General features: G+C 41.3%; 1 protein-coding gene and 1 long non-coding RNA gene across 2 annotated transcripts in view; one reads left to right on the top strand and one right to left on the bottom strand.

Moving 5' to 3' along the window:
* Grm7 (glutamate metabotropic receptor 7) overlaps positions 1–16,578 on the bottom strand; it is a 918,190-nt gene extending 901,612 nt beyond the window's left edge. Inside the window, exon 1 of the mRNA XM_036181053.1 lies at positions 15,690–16,578. Within this exon, the coding sequence (XP_036036946.1) occupies positions 15,690–16,208 (519 nt within the window). The 5' untranslated portion in view covers positions 16,209–16,578. The remainder of the gene's footprint in view (positions 1–15,689) is intronic.
* Positions 14,843–19,609, top strand: LOC118579626. Its single transcript, XR_004944487.1, has 3 exons — positions 14,843–15,926; positions 16,012–16,292; positions 19,574–19,609. It is a non-coding gene; the product is annotated as an uncharacterized LOC118579626 (long non-coding RNA).
* The last annotated feature ends 1,344 nt before the right edge of the window (positions 19,610–20,953 follow it).

The raw sequence follows: 20,953 nt of genomic DNA, 5'->3' as shown, positions 1-20,953 counted from the left end.
AGTAAAAGCAGACTGAGGGGAGAAAGGTGAACAAACTAGAAACAACTCTTGTTCATGTCAAATATGTACCCTCCAAACCTGTTCTACCTCTGCCCTGAGCAAATGGTGTCACTGTAAATGGATTAGCCAATGATTTCGCCAGTGAGCTAAGCTATAACTAAGAGACTGCTCATAGGATTGACGGAGAGTACTCAGGTTTATCAGCAGGCAGTGTGGTGATATTTTATTTGTGCTCTAACAAATAAAGCTTGCCTGAAGATCAGGAGTGGAGCTAGCCATTAGTTAATTGTAGAAGTCTGGAGATCTGTACAGACAGGAGACAAGAAGTGATATGCCTGGGCAGAAAGAGGAATGTAAGGTAGGCAGGGACAAGAGTTCAGCCCCTTTTCAGTCTGAGGAGTCCTGGAGGTAAGAGGTGACTTTGGCTGCCCCTTTACTTCCCTGACCTTACAGCATTTACCCTGATATCTGACTCCAGGTTTTTATTATTAAGACCAATTAGAATTTGTGCTATAGGTAGTTCCCATAAGGAAAGAAGAAGTTCAGGATAAAAAAAAAAAATCCCTCATTCGAAACACTTATGAATCATTTCATATTTTCAATTATTTTTTCAGATTTTGTCATGTTTGCATATACATAACAAATTATTTGGCTGAGGGGGACTGAAGTCTAAGCATGGAATTCACTTATGTTTCATGTGCACCTTCTGCATAACTTGAAGGTGATTGTACAAAGTGTTTTGAATGTGTTAACAATCTGACTGTGACTGATTACAGGAGGGCAGATAGAAATTTCCACTCGTGGAAATTTATTAGTACTCAAAAAGTTTCAGGTTTTAGGGTGGAGAGATACCTCACAGTCATACACTCATGCACATACACACACACACACACACACACACACACACACACACATGCACGCACACACGTACATGTACCAGCACACATACATAACTAAAAAGTTTCATATTTTGGAACATTTTATGGTTTCATATATTTAAATTTGGTATACTCAACCTATATACTATCTAAAAGGACACAATGATGCCTGAAAATTAGGAACTCTGTAGCAGCTCTGCTTTTTAAACCTATGAATTAATTTAGAATGCTTCCTTTCTGCAAAAGTGCTTTCTGTCAAACTTTTCATGTGCTCTTGATGAGCACAGTTCAACAAAACCAAATAAGTGTTTGCAGAAGCCTTGCATACTGAAAAGTATGGAGTCAGATGCCACAGGAGATGATTGTACTTCAGATGAGTAAGACCCCACACTTGACCTCAGATAAATTAACTTTAAATAGAGTGGATGAGTCAGTGCCTGGAATGCAAAAATTCTAAAAGATCAAGGTTAAGTACCAAATGAACATGTAGGGACTTTAAAGAAGGAATTGGAATAACAGTTATCTGGTAGAGGAAAGGATAAAGAGAGTAGGTCCCTTTCAGTCTTAGAAGTGTTTCCCTCTGCATCCTGGTATTGAGCTGAGGATCACTCAAGAAATAGAAAGATACAGGGACCAGTATCTTCTCTAGCCCTACAGGAGTGGGTGAAAGATTGACTTCTTAACAAGGGGCAGTACAAGAGTGACAGCCTCTCGAGGTCATAGAGGCAGGAGTTGGAACACTCTGGCTCCATCTGTCTTACAGTGACTCACATTGCTTATCTAAATACCTTGGAGTCTTTATCTAATATAACACAATGATTTCTTCTACACAAGTGGGAGAACAGAATGATGTGAAGCAGACAGATACGCTGGCTATCTAAAACAAAGGAAGGTCTAAGGGTGGTTTCAGGAATGATGAGAGCAGGGTGAGGAGGGTGAGAGTGATGGTGATAAGGAAGGTGGAACCAGTGCAGCTCAAGCCCTGGCTATGGGTGGGCCATAGTTAAAGGATTACTCAGTTCTTGCAGCTTTAGAAAGCTAGCTACCTGCTCAATGATTGTGCATAACTTTAAAAGGGTAGGATTTTAGATATGTTCACCTAGTTAGTGAAAATATCAGTGGTGGATATCGTCACATTAGGAATATTTACCAAATGTTTATTGTATGCCAAACCATATGTGCCCTTTTTTCTTCATAGTAACAGTATGTAACAGGTCCTAATATTATTATTTTCTTTTATGTAAAGATTCAGGCTTAGAGGGGTTTCAGCACCTAAGATTATATTGTCAATATGATGAAAACACATCCACACTATCTAATTGGCTACTGCTCAATTACTAAAGAATAATTTCAAACATTTTGCCCTTGGCTCTATTCTCATTCTGAGGCCTGGCTACCATATCTTCAGGTGAAGAGAAGTGATGCTTGTATCCCCTTAATTCTGCTTTGCTTCTATACCTATATTCTCCTGTCAAGCAAGGAACTATTTCAGAGAACAGCACTATCTGTGGCAGCCTAGTACTGTCCGAGTGATGCTTAAAAAGAGATATCAAGAAAAATGGTGCTGGGCAATGGTGGCACATGCCTTTAATCCCAGCACTTGGCGGATCTCTGTAAATTCAAGCCCAGCCTGGTCTACAGAGTGAGAGCCAGGATAGGCACCAAAACTATACAGAGAAACCCTGTCTTGAAAAAGCAAAAAAACACAGGGATCACCCAATGACAGAGAAATGGATGAGATCTACATGAACAACCTGAACGACAGTGGGAGTAATGAAGGGCAAGGTTTGAGGGCAAGCAAGCTTAGGGGAGCAGGAGATCCCAGCTGGATGAAGAACAGAAAGGGAGAACAAGGAATAACAGACCATGATATATGAAGACCACATGACAAGAGGAATAGGCAGAGTGCTGGAGAGGTCCCCAGAAATCCACAATTATACATCCTCTGTAGACTGCTGGCAATGGTCGAGAGAAAGCATGATCTGACCTAGTCTGATGATCAGATGGCCAAACACCCCACCAGTCTAGCTGGAACTCTCATCCAATAACTGATGGAAGTGGATGTAGAGATCCTCAGCCAGGCCCCAGGTTGAGCTCCAGGAGTTGAGTCCAATTGTCGAGAAAGAGGAGGGACTGTAAGAGCATGAATTGTTGAGACCAAGATTGGAAAAAGCACAGGGACAAATAGCCAAACAAATGGAAGCACATAAATTATGAACCAAAGGCTGTGGAGCCCTCGGCTGGATCAGGCCCTCTGGATAAGTGAGACAATTGAATAGCTTGAATTGTTTGGAAGGCATCCATGCTGTGGGACCAGGACCTGTCCTTAGTGCATGAGCTGGCTGTTTGGAACCTTGGGTTTACACAGGGAACACTTTGCTCAGCCTGGAAGGAGGGGGCTGGAGCTGCCAGTACTGAATCCACCAGGTTTAAATGAATCCCCAGGGGAGTCTTGGCCCTGGAGGAGATGGGAATAGAGGGGAGGGGATGGGGTGAAGGTGGGGGAAGGGGCGGGATGAGGGAGGACAGGGGAACCCATGGCTGATGTGTAAAATTAAAACACAAATATAATAATAAATAAAAGAAAAAGAAAAAAACAAAGGAAAGAAAAATGTCAACCCAAACCCAGTACACAGACATGGCAGTGGTGAGATATGGGATACTGCAATACGGCCCCAACATTCCAAAGTAAGACCAATACTATCAATGACACATTTTGTGCTATGGGCTGAACTAAGTGTCTGACATGATTCGTTATACATAAGACTTTTAAGTCTTCTAAGAATAGAACTAATATTATTATTTAATGGTGCACCCTAGATATTCAAGTGGGTACCCAAGCTCAAATGATTAGCAAAAGAGCGAGATCAGCTATGTTTAACACCTACACTCTTTTAAGACAGTGTCTCACATCACAGTAGTCCATGCTATCCTTGAACTTACCATCTTGCCATCTCAGGCTCCACAGAGCTGGGACTGTAAACACGTCTCACTAGGAACAGCTAGCACCTGTATCTTTAACTCCATGCACTATTCCTTCTCATTGAAATAAACATCACAATTACCAGAATTCATTATTGCTTTCCAATGTCAAACAAATCCAAGGAAGTATTGAGAAAAGGCAGGTGAGGGAATACTGATGATTTCAAAACAAGTTATTTGCTTTGTGACACTGTCTTTTGTCACACTTCTTAACCAGTTGTTAAGAAACAGCAGACAGCTGAGCGGTGGTGGCGCACGCCTTTAATCCCAGCACTCAGGAGGCAGAGCCAGGCAGATCTTTGTGAGTTCAAGGCCAGCCTGGGCTACCAAGTGAGTTCCAGGAAAGGCACAAAGCTTCACAGAGAAACCCTGTCTCGAAAAACCAGAAAAAAAAGAAAAAAAAAAAAAAAAGAAAAGAAAAGAAAAGAAACAGCAAGCAAAATGTAGGCAGCAAGCATGTGCCCCCAGGAGTCTAGTGAAACAGCAGATTTGACACTAAAACTTATCTCTTCCAGAAAACAGTTGTTTCAGTTGTTTAAATTAGAAAATCTTCTCTAAATCACAACCCAAAAAGCAACATGTCATTTATTTAGATCAACTTTTCTATCTGAATCCTATTATTCATCAACTGTCCCATTTCAGGATTTATGTACAAAAATACATTAAATATGCAATCTCAAATGTGAAAGGGTTGAGTGAGAGGGAGCTATGATGCCTCAATGTGTAGTTGAGTTTTTTAAATCTTAATTTTATTATCCTAACTCCATCCAACTTAATTATAATGAATACAGAATTACACAATTACCCTCTGTTCTGTTCCTCAAATGCTATATTTTGATGAAATTCACTACATGCTGCTCTCCCCCTGAACACTAAAAATGGATGTGTGTTGATATGAAATGTGTTATAATTACAATTAAAATATACCTTACATAATGATAGTGTTAAAATAAAATTATAGATATGTAGAGACAACATGGTCATGCATTTTGAGTACAATGCATGTTCACAGTAAAATCTGGTAGCTGAATGAATGAATAAAAATAATTTTGGTTTAGTCAAAGAGGCTATTTGGTAGCTTCCAAGTATCTAATACCTAAAGCAAGTTTAAAACCAGTGAGATAAAATTTATCCCAACTATGCTCTCATTTTAAAAGGTGACTTTGGGGGCTGGAGGGATGGCTTCTCAGTTAAGAACACTGGCTCTTATTGCAGAGTACCTGAGTTCATTTCACAGTACCTACATTGTATCTTACAAACATCTGTAACTCCAGTTCCAATTAATCCAACACCCTCTTCTGGCCTGGGGGTGTACTGGGCATACATGTAGTAGATACATACATGCAGATCAACACTCATACATATAAAATAAAAAATAAAAAATAAATAAATAAATAAATAAATAAATAAATAAATAAATAAAATTTTAAAAAGTTGAATGAGAAGCTGTGGGTTTGGCTTAAGAGGATTGTATGTGTATATCATGCAGGAAGTCCTGGGTTCCATCACTTGCAACAAAATATAAATACAAATTAATGTAATAATTAAAAAGTTAAGCAAAGATATAGAATTCCTGATGGAATTGCTCAAAGTAAGTATTCATGTGGATATTTTACAATAAGTACATTCTTTACTTTTCTTGAATGCATGAATAACTTTCTTTTATCTTCAACATGTGTATCAGAAATGGCAATTTCTCAACTATCATTAATGAGGAAAAATAATAATGATAAATATTAAAGTATAAGTACTTGTGGGTTAAAGTGGCACCCAAATACAATCAACCTAAGCCTTACAAAATATGGTTATAATTACATTATCAGAGTTATGATATATGATAGTGTTATGTTGATGGTCAACCTGAGAGGACCTGGATCCACAAACCTCCAGGAACACCTCTAAGGGATTACTGAGATTCAATTAGCCTCTGAGCACGCCTGTAAGGTATTATCTTGATTAGGTGATTGAGGTTGACACCATTTCTAAAGACAGGTGGCACCATTTCCCAAGCCTGATCCTCAACCAATTAAAAGAAGAAAATTAGCAGGACATAAGCATCCATCTCATCTTCACTGAAATACAACATGAACAGCTGCCTCACACTCTTGTCATGAGGACATGTGAACTATAAGTCATGATGAACTGTGAGCTGAAATAAGCCCTTTCTCCTTTAAGAGGCATTATTGGGATATCTTATCACAGGAGTGAGAAAAGCAACTAATATAGGAAGAAAGATGGAAAACCAAAATGTATCTTCTGAATGTTTATACTATGGTAGCATCTTTGTCATTGTTGTTGATATCCTGGGGGTCATACAACATAAAAAGCAAGTGCTCTAGCACTGAGCTATATCCTCAACCCTGAAGTTGCATGTAGTATCTCTAGTTTATACAGTTGCATCTTTAATCCAAATCCTTCTTCAGAACTCAAGACTTACATACCCAATTGCTCATTAAATTGTGACACTGGTCATTTCAGCTTCTGTGCAGCAGTGTTCCTCTGAAAGATATGTGCCTGCTCACGTCTGACTTCCAATCCTTGCTCAAATATCAACCTTCAATTCTACCCTGAATAGCATATTTATAATTGGAACCTGCCTTTATATCCCTTCCCCAGTATTGATTAAACAGTGTTTAGTATATTGTACATTGTTTTTGCACACTTCTGGGTTTCTAATGTGCTGTAACATTCATTTCTACCACCTGTTTCTATGAATACCAATTGTATAGACACACACACACATACAGAGAGAAAGAGAGAGAGAGAGAGAGAGAGAGAGAGAGAGAGAGATTTTATAGAAAGAGAAACCTTACACTTTTTAAATGTCCAAGTAGTTGGAGATGTACACACAGAAGACGTTGACTAAATATTTCTAAGTAAAATTACAAGTAGAGAAAGCAGAAGTAAAGCTGAAAGCATTTAACTATTGGAATGGAATTTGAATTAAAGGTGAATGATGTCCACAATTAACTCTTCCATAATCCTAAAACAACATAATTATCTGGGGGAGGGTATAGAAGCCTGTAATTTCACTGCTCTGGAGGTAGAGGCAGGAGGACAGCTGAAAGTTTGAGGTTAGCCTGGTGTACATAGTAAGCTTCAAGTCATCTAGGACGGTATATTGAGATCCTATCTTCAAAATAACTAAGTGAAATAAATGGAGAAAAAAGGAGAGGAAAAAATTTAAAATTTCATAGAGTTCATAATTCACTTTAATCAATGTAACAAATTGTTTTATTGAATTGAACTGTTAAAATCTCATGTTCAATTATTAAATCTATATATATATATGTGTGTTATACATATACATATATGTATGTGAGTGTATATATATGTATTTATTTAAGTATACACACATATATGTGTGTATACATAATACAATATAAATGATGTTATAGAGAGACATTCTACTAAAAAGCAGAATAAAGAGTGCAGCACATTATTGTTATTATAGCTATTCTGTAGCAAATTTAATAATCTTGATTATTTGGCATTAGTAACACCTAATTACAGGACAACAATAATGAAATTTACTGAACACAGAGGACATGTTTAATTCAGTGCTAAACCTTTTACATACCTATTCCATGCAGTCTTCACAATTACTCCATCAGATAGGTATTGTTTTAAAATTATTAATTATTATGTGTATAACATATAGGTATATGTAAGTGTGTGGGTGTATGCATGCTATGGAATTTATGCAGAAGTCAGAGAACAGCTTGTTGGAATTGGTTTCCCCCTTTTACCATGTCGGCTCCAGGGATCTCTCAGGTCATCAGGCTTGAAGGCAAGTTCCTAGACCTGCTAAGCCCTCTTGTAGGCCCAAGAACATTTTTTCTTATGCTCATTTGGAAGATACAGTCATTGATGATAAAGTATTTCCTGTTTCAGCAAGTCAGTAGAAAAAAAAAAAGTTGGCACATATACATTTAAACTTAGATCTAATTCTTGAACTTGACTAACCACTCTTGTATGAACAGTGAGTGACAGGAAGGGCTTTCTAATGAGAACCATTCCTGTGATGTCTGCCTGATCTTGCCTTCATAGAAGTCCAGCTTAAAACACAATAAAAATACTTGATCTCTATTTTAACAAACAGAAATAGCTTCCTCTGAGCAGTATTTCTAACAGGCTGAGCCTTTCTTTGTGGCTTAGCTGACACCTTCCATCAGCACTCAGAACAAGCAGCAGCAGCTGTGCCAGGAAGAAAGCATAACACCCAGAGATGGAGAATTCTGCAGATGACCAATTATAAAACTATTAAGCTGCAGCACTTTCTGAGTAAGAGGTAAAATAATCCATTAAACTGGAAATTCCTACCCTTCCCTCCACGGCCCACACAAACATTAGTTTTGCATTTATTAGGATGTACTTCCTGCCCTCCATCAACTTGACTTTCTGCAATTGTATTAATACAGTCCCCTCACTTGGTGCATATATCTAAATGATGGATTTCCTCACTTGAGGTCTAGAGAGAGTGGAGGAAATAAAATAAAGTTTAGGACACATTGTCACAATCCATAATGACAGGCACTGAATTGGAACAGGAGGAAATATCTTTTCTCATTTATTTAATAAGAGACATTTACGGTGTATTTGTGTCCACATGACTAGCCACTGGTTGAATACTGGAGGACAGATGTCTTTCATTGGGTGACAAGAGTTTGTGTAAATTTCTAGGGGTTTACACAATCTTGCTCTACAATTGGAATTCAGTATTTCTATAAACAGATATAGGTAAATAATTGACAAGGTTTATATTTCAAAGCCATCATGATTTCAGGGTAGGGAAGTATGTAATCATTTTTAAACTTTACTGCATTTGTATTACAATTGAACGCTGTGAAAAGTGATTCATTTCTTAGGTGTTAACAGAAAAAATTTTAAGTCTGTCAACTTTGCCTGTCAACCAGGAAGGTGACTTTGGATTGCAAGAATCCCCTTTTTAAATTCATAGTAGTACAACAATATGGGCATACAGTATGATTGTAGCTACCAAATGAGATGACATTCTTGGAAGTACATGGCACAGTGACTCACACTGAGAACTCTAACAATTACTACCATCACTACTAATAATGAAAGCAAATTAGAATTTCTCACAAAATATGATAAATAGCCCATATCATTGTAAAGTCACATACACTATTTTTTGATGCTATGATACAGTAATGGCTCAGGAAACATTTAATAGTAAATGTAGTGGTAAAGAAGTTAATTGTCAGCCATGGGAATCTCATATTATTAAGAATAATGTAATGATACTTCTCTCAGATAAGTATTTTTTTAAGAAGGATTTATTTCTGTTTTTTTTAAACAGAGCAACATCTATGTTGTGATGTCAGTTTGCAAATGTTCATTAATTAATTAGCCTGACTTTACATTGTACAATTGTTGTCCTCTAAATGCTGATCATGTATGCATTTTAGTTGCTGAGAACATGAGTTTGCAACTATTCTTAATTACCTATTTAAAGTCAAAGGGGACGAGGAGTGGAGTCAGGCTTGTTTCTTACTGTACAGGGACCTGGGAGTTTAATATACTTTGTACTCCATTATAGAATGAAAATGCTTCTGTGCCCTAGGGATATCAACAAAAGATTTGCTTTAATGAAAGGAACTGAGTGTGGCTCCACAGCTCCTAGAGAGGAGGCCTACAGGCTACAGTTTGCATCCAAAGTATCTGCCTTCTTTCTCAACTGCATGTAGACAGGAAAGAAACCACTGCAAATGCTAAAAGCAAATGCAACTACCACTAACATTACGAAGAGTGAGGAAGAATACAGTGCTTAGGAACAACTCAAAGACAGGCATAAAGAAAACATCACATACTAATTTTAGCTTGATAAATGCCAATCACTACAGGAAATAAGCTATCTTCAATGTAGCAAAAATCGAACTCAACTCAAGGGCAATAACTGTGTTTCTTCTAATTATTTAAAAAATGTGTGTGTGTGTGTGTGTGTGTGTGTGTGTGTGTGTGTGTGTGTGTACATGAAGCATGTGGGTCTATGGACCACAGTGCCTTTGTGGAGGTCAGAGAACAGTTCTATGGAGACTATTCTGTCTTTCCACTTCTACATGCATTCAAACTCATGTCACCAGGCTTGCAGTAGCACTGTTTTAAAGGCATTTTCTAGAAATTTGGGAAGTCATCTAGATTTAGATTCAATTGACTTGGGCACTCCAGGTCAGGAAAGCTCAGGCTGTCTGTCTTCTCCTCAGCCTTGCTTTTTTTTCTGTCTGATTGGCTATCAAGTCTCCCTGTATTGATGCTCCATCCCCTGGGCACTCCAACTTACAATTCCCTAGTCCTGAACTTCCAGGGAGAAAAGACAATATACTCATTATTTCTGACAGAAATCTCTTGGGGGAGGATTCTGATATATGTAGACCCAGGTGCCCACAACTAAACTAGTCATTCGAGTCATTCACTTTACTTAACCTGAGCCGTGTGACTTAATACTGGGACATAAGAAGGGTGTCATTATTTACACCTTTATAAACAAAGAGGCTTAAAGTTATCATAAGACAAGATAGGATAGGTCACTGGACAAAGATTTAACTGCTAGTGTAATCCTGAGCATTTCTAATGCCTTATGATTTTTGGTAAATGGATCTAAAAGCTCTTTTTTTCTAACAAGAGCTTCAATTTATCCCACGGAATAGCAAACTGATTTAAAGAAAAAGAAAAAAAAAAAAAGGAAGCAAGGAAAGCTCTGGATATGGTCAATGGTCAACGAGCTAGACTAATAATGATGAAGCTGTAAAAATATCAGTTAAAAGATTTCCCAAGGCACTGAAAGTTCAAAGTGGAAGAACAGAAAATGATGTCATGGGTTTTTCTAAAAGCTAGTTTGATGCAAACTAAACAAGAAGATTAGACATTTCTAGAGACTAGACTGTGCCTGTATATATGTTTGTTGTGTGTGCATGTGAACATGTTCATGCATGTGTGAGTATGTGTGCACCAGCACATGTGTGTAGAGAGCAGAAGTAGACGTTTAGTGTCTTCAAACATTTCTCCAGCTAATTTTTTAAGACAAGGTCTCTCACTGAAGTTCATTATGCCTGGCTTGTGCTAGGTGGATCCAGACTCAGGACACCTTGCTTGCAGTCATCACTTTACCCACTAAGCCACCTTCCCAGCCTCTAGAAACTACATTTTAAACATAAAATTCAGATGAAGAAAATCAGGCCTATATAAATTAAATGGCATATTTAGGGTAATGGAAGTGGCATTCATAGCACTGGAATACATGGTGTAATTCACCTAATGTCTGTTTAGATTATATATATCTTGTACATATGTTGAAAGCAGAACAATTTTGATTTCTTATACTATAAATGTCTGTGAAATTTACCTGAATGCCACCTTTGTTTCAATTATTTTATGAGGAAAAAATGCCCAGAAACATCCCAATTAAATGAATTGTATATTCATAAAATATACATGAAGGTAGCTTCAAATATAGCATGTGGACGTCTTGATTCCTTCCCTCTCTGCTCTTTTAAAAATGCCCCTTTAAAAATTTCCCACTCACCATCTGTTAGGTAAATTTCCTACAACACAGTAAATGTGGAGGCAGAGGTTGTTTCAGGGATGATTCCAAATGGCAGTTATACCTGTATTTATGTGATTTTAAAGAGTAGGTTAGAGTTGCCTTAAAAAAGAAGCCCCTTCCCCCACCTAGAGTAATCCAACATCACCTTATGAATTGATGAGAGAGAGAGAGAGAGAGAGAGAGAGAGAGAGAGAGAGAGAAGAAGAAGAAGAAGAAGAAGAAGAAGAAGAAGAAGAAGAAGAAGAAGAAGAAGAAGAAGTTGTTGAAGAAGAAGAAGAAGAAGGAAGGCATCTAAGTATAAAATAGTGTCCTAAAGGCTTAATGTTACATGCAAGTTCCAGTGAATGGAAGGAAGAAACCATTGATACACTGCAGATGAATTTCATTTATGATACAAAGTTCATAGGCTTAGATTTGTACTATTACATTCAATAATGGTACAATTTCTCAAGCTAGCTATTTTAACAATAACAAAAAACTCTACACACACACACACACACACACACACACACACACTCTCACTCTCTCTCTCTCTCTCTCTCTCTCTCTCTCTCACAGAGAGAGAACAGATGCCATGCAATTCTGAGCCCATAGCCTACATTATCCCACTGCACATAAAATAGTATTCTGCTAGAATCAGAATGTGAAAGTCAGAAAAAGAGGATCCTTGATCACAATGATCTTCATCAACACTGTAATGTTTCTCACTTATGGCTATGAAAAACTGTTCAGGGGAAATTCATCTTTCAGCCACCACATTATGTAACCTCCCCACTTTAAGCCATCCCTATCCTGTGATTAGTTTTTAAAAATATGTTACTCCTCGTCAGTAATAATTTATGTTTAATCTTCCTGAGCATTAAGAGAGTATTATTCTGCCCAGGCTCAGAAACAAATCTCCAGAAATTCCTCCCCAATGCTTCTTTGAGGCTGAAAATGCATCACGGGGCAGTTGCTGTGATTTAATTCTACTTGGCAGAGCCCTGGCCACAAGCAAATTTCATTAGCCTCAAATTCCTGGATTTGAAAGACCTACTAGATCTGGTTCTTGTTCTCAGACATGTCACTTACTAACCTATTCAGGAAAGATACAGGAGAGAGAGAGAGAGAGAGAGAGAGAGAGAGAGAGAGAGAGAGAGAGAGAGACTGACCTGACTTTCCAGTCCTATCACTGGTTTTGCACACCAGTAAGAAGAGAATTCCGAGGGATGGAAAGGCGGTATTTACATCTGAGTAGTCCCCTGTTCAGGTCTGCATTTTACAGTTCTGCCCTGGCTGTGCTGGCAGTAACAGCATTTGTTGTATCTCTGATTATCTCATTACTTCCTCCTAGCTCCCAGCACTCAGCATCCCCTCATTTAGTCTGTAAGTACCTCCTCCCCCAGGCTACAGGCTCATCTCACTATAAATTCATATCTCAAGTGATCAGTTTGGCATGGTCCCCACAGCCACCCACGAGGACCAGAGCAAAGAAGAAAACTCAAATCACTCTAAAGCTTAGAATTCAGTCATTTGGAGGAGTTTATTTTATATAGGACAATTTTAATTGAACAGAACCCGATGGTCCCAGAGGACATTCACCTCCTCACTGTTTCCTCTTCCTCTTTTTGAAGGAGTCTACTGTTATTCTACCTTTATTCTCTTTAATCATGTTGCAGGTTGACAGAAGCCGTAAAACTAGTGGAACTTGCAGTATAGGGGATTCTAAAACCACATTTAAAAATAATCCACTAAAAAAAAATCTATGTGAAATACAGAGGCAGAGAAGTACATTGAGATATATGCTCATATCTGTGTGTGTGCATGCACAGGTATGCACACATACACACTTCCTTCAACATGGGGAATGGCTAAAGACAGATGCATAGTAACTGCTATGCCCAGTTTGCAGCACAAGCCACAAGTTGGAGCAACCCTCTCACCATCAGCCTCTTCTCTGTAACTGCAGGTGAGAATCTGGGCCTCTTTTGCCTCGGCTCTACAATCCAACATGAATAGCTGCAATTTGCAAATTAGAGGAAAATGACAGTGTTTTCCCTGAATGGTTTTAGTCCCAACCCACACTGCTCACACTGGCATTAGGTTCCTTCCCTCCCCAGCTCAGAGAACGGGGGAGGGGGTAGAACACCAGCCATTTGTTTCTTTGGAAGTTGCCTCAGTTTTAAATGTGACTGAAGAGAAATCAGCTCCCCCTGGAGTCCTTTGCACACCATCCCTAGCTTTATATGCAATGACTTTCTTAACTTAAATATTGCACTCTTTTTCAGACACTCAGGCCCAGCTGGTATGATGTCCATGTTCCCACTGAGGAGAAAAACAGACAGAGAAATAATACTAAAATGCTAAATCCAGAATGAGCAGCCCACCCCTCAAGGCTTGGGAGGGCACCCCCCATGCACACACACGTATACACACACACACACACACACACACACACACACACACACACCATCCTCAGGTATTGTCTCAGTTCATCTTTTCATCCTTTCTGTAGCTGCAGCATCCCCACCCCCAAGTTGTCCAGCTTCAAGCTCAGAGATGAAGGAAACTCTTTTGAGTTTTCATGACAAAATCCAAGGGCTGTTCCAGAATACAAGCAACCTAGAGTTAAGTTTGCCCTTAAATCACTTTAGGGGAGAGCAAGCAGCAAGAAATCTCAATAATGGCACACTCTGGAGGTATCAGGATGCTTCAGCGATCAGAAGGGCCTCACTGACTTCAGGTGAGCACTTCTGCTGCTTGACTACAAACTTCCCACTCCTGGAAATCAGTCGGGGTCTGTGCTGGCCTGACTGCCATCATCAGGCCCCTCTTAAAATTCACACCCTTCAGGAAGCATGCAAGCAAGAGTCACTTTTTAGACTTGGGCAGCACAGCCCTGAAGGGATCATGTTGTACAGCTAATTTGTACAGCTAATAGAAGAGGTTGGCTGGATTTGGCTACTACCAAACCTGGGAGCAAGCCTTGGATTAGCAAAGTCGTACCAGAACTAACTAGAGGCAAGAAATTGGGAATGAGGAAAGGAAATAGAAGCTAAGAAGGGGCCGTGAGGAGGGATCTAAAAAGGATAACCAAATAAGGAAACAGAAAAAAACACACACACAAACAAACAAACAAACAAAAAAAAACCATACACAGAGACCCGGTCAGAGAGTTCCGCAAACTCAAAACCCTCAAAGCCATCCATTTTTACTCAGAGCAGCCAAGGAGGCATGGGTTCAGAGGCTGCAGGGACCAGAGGCAGAGCACTGCAGTTGGACCCACTGCTCATCAGTCCTGGATCTGCCTTCCTCCTGTTTTGGAACCCAAGACATGAGACCTGCTTGCCCCCCTCCGCCCCAGCACATCCCACTGTTTCTGGGCAGAGAAGACTATTTCCAATCTCAGAGCCTGGGATTCGGGATTCGGGTGAGAGGCTGCATTAGTAAGGGCGAGGGACTGGGAGTAGAGGGAGCAGTCAGTGAAAGCGATTTTATTTCGCAGTTAGCATGAGCTCATCCCCAGCTGAGGTCTGAAGTGGCAGCAGAAAGCTAGCTGATCGCCCTGTTCCTGCCACTGGCCGGACTGCAAACGCATTTAGGAGGTGCACAAAAATTGCCAGGAGGAAACCAACTCTGCGGGGATCACGTCAGCAGGCGGGGTCTCCCTAGTGGGGCGGGTACCCCATGCCTCTGATGGAGACCGGCTACAGGTCGGAAATTCAACCCCAAAGAAATGGGCAATTAGCATCCACATGCGAGTAAACCCCAGCCCTCAGTTGAAGAAGGGGCTTCTTGAGGTCTTCGCGAATATTTCCACCGAGTCGAGGTTTCCTAGGTGGCTTGGGCATGGGAAGCAGGGGAGTTGAGAAATGCCATTTTTCAAAGCATCTTCTCATTTTTCATATTCCGTGTGCCTAACCTGCTCCCCTAGGAGCCCAGGCACTTTTACAAGCCTGTTTCCGACCATATTTCACTCTAATGCAAACCCATTTAAATCATCGCCTTGTTTTTCCGAAGATTGCTTCTTGTAAATGGGACCATAAATCCGGGGAGTCAGGTCAGATGGAGTGGAGCATGGACAGGGGAAGACATGAAAGAGGAGTAAACTAAGCAAGGAAGATACCTCCTTGGGTGGGGTGGGAGGGATTCGGCAGGATCTCCAGGGAAGAAATGCCGGAGTGCTGGCCTGACCCCTGCAACCCACGAAGTCCAAACCAGCCTTTAAGGTTAGAGCGCAGGGAGCCATAGAATGCTCCTCCCCAAAGGGAGCGCCCCCCTACCTGGAAAAGCCTCAAGATGTTGGCTACCATGATGGAGACGGAGCTCCCCGAAGCCCCAATCACTCCAACTACTTTCTCTGGCTTGACGAAAACCGGGGGCTCGCCGTTGGTGCAGCGCACGTCGGAGGTGTCCTTTTGGATGAGCGCCTGGACGAAAGTGAGCGACTGTTCGAGCGCATAAGTGTCCCTGGAACAAGTGTCCAGGATCCGCGCGCCTAACGTTACGTTGGGCAGCAGGTTGGGATCGCTGTTGATTTGGTCTAGGGCATAAAGCATAGCTTCCAGCCTGTGGATCCCGTTCTCCCTCTTGATGTCGCCGCAGGGCACTCCGCTGGGACCCTTGGCGTGCACTGGGAACAGCCCCCCAAGGGTGACGTCCCCCTCGATCCGGATCGAGTGCGGGGCGTACATCTCCTGGCCGCGCGCCGCCGCCGCCAGCACGCACAGGAGCACCTCCAGCACGCAGCAGGGGAACTTCATCAAAGTCAGGACGCGGAGCAGCTTCCCCAGCTGGACCATGCCGCTACTCCGGATGCTGCTGCGGTGGCGGCGGCGGCGCTGGAGGGAATGCTGGTGGGCTCTCCTAAGTCCGGGCTTCTCGAGGTGAGCTCCTTTGGGGGAAGCCCGGGGACTTCTGTAGGCACAGAGGGTGGAGGAGCCGGAGGAGATGCAGCGTGAGAGGGTGGGGGGGTCCCAGGGCGCCAGCCAGCCTTGGGTACCTGGCGCTGTGGCTCTGCTGGCCCGCGCGCTGAGCTTGCGCTCCCCGGCTAGCGGCTCGCTCTCTCCAACAGCCAAGCACTGGGGAGAGGGCAGGGATTGCTATCGCTTTAAATGGTCGTTGGGCTCCCTCTCCTCCTCCTCCTCCCACTCCCTCTCCCTCCCTAGCTTGCTATCCATCTCTCCCCACCCTTCCCAGCGCCCGCCCTCCCCACCGGTTTGCATCATCACGCAGGGAGGGGCTGCGTGCTGAGGTAAAGGGGGTGGGGGTGGAGGAATGGGTGGGTGGCCCGGGAGCAAAGAGGTTTCCTCTCCAGGGGAGTTTTGTGGTCCCCAGGATATCCATGAATTTCAGGAGAGCAGGATACCAAGCAAAGCTCTTGTCTCCAACTCTGGGATGGAAGCCTCTGGTCCACCAACACCCACGCCCATGTTCTAGGAACCGCAGACCTACACTTGGGATGAGATAGGGATATAGGGACTTACTGATTCAGAGCCCCTAAGTCTGAGCCTTTGACTCTCAGCTCTAGCAGAAAGAGAGGCAGTCCTGAAGTGGAGCAGCCAGTTGAAAGAGGGCGGGAGAAGTGTAGAGACTCCAGTCTCTATGACTGGCACTCTTGTGCTAGCTTACGCTCAGAAAAATACAGGACAGTCAGTAGCTTGATTCATGACTTAACTATAAGCTTCTCCAGGAGAAGGCACCCTCTAGCTTAGAGGAAAGCTGGAGCCAAGGGGAAGCCTAAGGGATGGTACTGTACTGCGCCCTGGATCTTTCTAAAGGATAATGCTGGCCGAACTGTCCACCTTCCTCAGCAGGTCTGCAGCAGAAACCTGGGACCCTATCGGTGTGGTGTCTTTTCTTTTCTTTCTACAAGAGGAGAAACAACTAAGAACTCCAGCACTTTCCCCACTAGCGCTGACAGGTGTAAGGCTCCCTCTTACCTATTTCCAGAGATACTTCTGGGCTGGTGACAGTTTTTTGTTTGTTTGTTTGTTTGTTTTTGGTTAGGAAACAGGAAGAAAGAGGTGGGGGTAGGAGGAAGAAAGGGGAGTTGCAGACTGCAGAAGTCTCCTTGAAGATGAGGGATGCTGTTTTGCACTTTCCTTGCTGGGAATTCTAGGAACAAAGCCAGGATGTTCAGGCAGGTTCCACTGCAGTATCTCATGGAAGGTACCCCCACTGAAACTTAGCCCATTAAAGCAACAAGTGGTATTAGCTTTGTTACAGGGAAATTTAAAATGTAAAATTTCTCTGGGACCTTAACGCAACTGTTGTTGATGCTTTCTGTTGGAGTGTATAAAAGCTATACTATACATATTTGAGGGTGGAAAGAAAGCCAAAAACAAGACCATGCTTTGTGTTGTTGGTGGGAAAACTATTATTAAATATAACATACAAAGTTGTTATATTGCCTCCAACAACAACTACCTGTGTGTCCTTGGCATTTCAATGCCTCTGCCTGAGTTCTAGTTTTCCCATTGGGAAAACGATGAGATTGAGTTGGATGCCCTCCAACTTATCTTTTAAATCAAATACTTTGTTAAAATAGGCCATGTCCCTTTGGCTACAGTGCTCTTTTTAGGCCAACATTCTCTGTTGCTTTATGCTTAGGAAAACAACACAAAGATCTCCAAACTCTATTGCCAACATTTACTGGTGATGAGGACTTTATGGGTTAGGTCAGGTGCTTCTGCTAAGTGTCTATTCTTCCTCCCATAGGTACAGTCCTTCACTTTCTTTTGGGACATATTCTCTATTTCAATTTTTATGATTTTTGAACTGAGCTATCTTCCTATAATCTAGGTGTGGCTTAATAGTTCATCTGAATGATCCTCTAGTCAGAATGTCAAGGTCAACTGAGGGAATAAAGCTCAACTAGAGTCTTGAAGAACTCATCCTGGTGGGACAGCCAGGATGGAGACATGAGATTGGAGGTGGGATTGGGGGTTGTCACTGGAACTAGACACACGTCTATGAATTAGAAAAAAAATAGGCCCTGTGCTCAACAGAATTCATGTTTCTCTTCTGGAAAACTATTATGCTCTTATGATTTTGTAAGTACAAGATACTTTACTATCATCTTCTATAAAACTGTACTGTGATTCATATGCAAATTCTATACAATATGCATATCAGTCATCCTCAGGCTTGATGCCTTACTACACAAATGCACACCCAACATAAAATGTTATTTCATGATGGCTCCTGCTGTTTGCTGCAGGTCTGTACCTTTGAGGATGGGCCCTGTTCTACATTCTAAGGAACAGGGACGTTTTTGAATCCCAGACTGAGAGATAGAGAGCAATGATGACAAGGGCAAGTGGAAGGGTGACAGAGAGAGAGAGAGAGAGAGAGAGAGAGAGAGAGAGAGAGAGAGAGATGGAGATATACATGGATAAAATGGATATGGACAACAATGGCATGCATGGGGTGTGAGGAAGAAGTAAAGGAGAGAAAAAGTAGAGGACAAAGACACATAGAGAAAGAAGCATAGTAACAGACAAATAAAAGGCATTCTGTTAAAGCACATGAGTGCTCCAGATCCAGGCACATTTGAAAGATTGCTTTTGTTATTTTCCATTTACATGGTAGTTTCTTTCTATTGTTTGAAATAAAAACTGTCTGTAGTTACTCTTCTCTTGCCATGCTCTAGATCAAACCCCGGTTGAAATTGGTTGGGTAGGATTCCATCAAGGTATAATCATCTAAATTGGAAGAGAAGAAAAAGCAAATGAAACAAATGAAAGGCCTACTATAGGACATGATGGCAAGGGCTGCTGAGTTTAAACACCAGTAGCTTGGGCTTTCTTTGACAGAGATGGAATCCTATTTTTAATTTCACATTATGTCTTATGAAGTTGATAACAAACAGTACTCAGAGAGATAAATAACCAGTAATAACCAGCTTTTACCTGTACAGGTATTCATCCATGTCCTTCTCTCCCATTCTCCTCTCAAAGCCCATGATAGCCCCATTTGTTAAAGGTTACCTCATTTGGTGGCTAGTTTTATATCAACTTGACAGAAGCTACAGTCAATGAAGAGGAGGAAGCCTCAATTGAGAAATTTCCTCCATAAGATTGGGCTGTAAGCAAGCCTGTAGGGCATTTTGTTAGTGATTGGTATGGAAGTGCCAAGCCTATTGTGGGCATGTCTCTCCTGGCAGGTGGTCCTGGATTCTATAAGAAAGAAGGTTGAGCAAGCCATATGGAACAAGCCAGTCAGCAGCAACCCTCCATGTCCTCTGCATCAGCTCTTATCTACAGCTTCCTTCACTGTTTTGTATTAACTTCCTTCAGTGATGGACTATGATGTAGAAGTATAAGCCAAAGTTTGTAAGCCAAACCATTTTTCTCTGGCGCCCAACGTGTTGGCAAGAGTTTCCACCTAAAACTTGAGAAAAAAGATTCTAAGACGGAGCTAAAAACAGCTTCCTAGTTGTCTCCCTCAAGTTAGCGACAGCCTGCCAGTTTGAGCTACTATGGCGGGTTCCTGGCGTGAGCTTATGACCTGCAGTGTGGCGGGAATGAGGAGTCTACAAGGGGTACTTCACACTGCTGCGTGGTAGATTTAGTCTTTGCTAGTTTAATAAAAAGAAAAACTAAATTTCTGGGCTATGCCCTGCTTTGATAGAACTCCTTCTGATAGTTGATGGTACACATGGCTCTAGACCCAGACCCAGACCTGGCGGTAAACTGTATCACCGCCATGTTGGGAAGCTGAGGTGGGCAGAGCCAGCAGCCACAGTGGTGTTTCAGTCTTACAAAGATGGACATTACACAGAGAATCTGGTTTGTCTTGTCTTTGGGATTTTTAACTGCAAAAAAAGATTTGATTGTAAAAACTGTTGAGTTAAACAAATATATAAATTTTAAAGGTAACTTGATTTCAAAATTTGGATATAAGGATATGATGCTTTGGAAAAGAGTATCTGATTTTGTTTCCACAGAAAGCCAGAGGCTATGGATTTGTTCCAGATTAAGATACATCAGGTTTGATCAGCCAAGACCACCTGAAAGGTCTCCGATGGCGCCATGGCCCAGATGATCCAACATCCAAAATGGTTTCAAGGCAACTGGCTCAGAGGTTCACCCTAATGGACTACTCCATAATCCTAAAATTTTCTTTGTGTCCCCATAAGATACAGCGCCCCCCTTCAGCAGGAAGTAGTAAGAGAAACTACGCCCACATTCCCAAAATTATCAAGCTGGCTTTGGAGATGGAATTGGTTCACGCCTTCTCTAAACCCAGACATATTGCTAAAAAAAAAAAAAAAAAAAAAAAAAGGTTAAGAGATTCTTATGTCCCAAATCAGAAGAGCCCTCTGGTGTGGGACAGAGGAAAAGCAATATTTTTCTTTAAAGCAGGTTGATTATAAATGCAATCTCTTTCTAAAGAAGAAAAGGGGATAAAATATAAATATAATAGGATGAAAGGGTAGATTAAGGAAGGAACTTACTTCTAAAGAGCAACAACTTGTTTAAAATGTTTTACATTGGTATAGATTTTAGTCTATTGATACAAACTTAAAGTTAATTTTGTTATA

This window comes from Onychomys torridus, chromosome 3 (genome assembly GCF_903995425.1).
Source record: "Onychomys torridus chromosome 3, mOncTor1.1, whole genome shotgun sequence".
Lineage (NCBI taxonomy): Eukaryota > Metazoa > Chordata > Mammalia > Rodentia > Cricetidae > Onychomys > Onychomys torridus.
The sequence above is the reverse complement of the archived record's forward strand: the minus strand, read 5'-3'. Positions and strand labels throughout refer to the sequence as shown.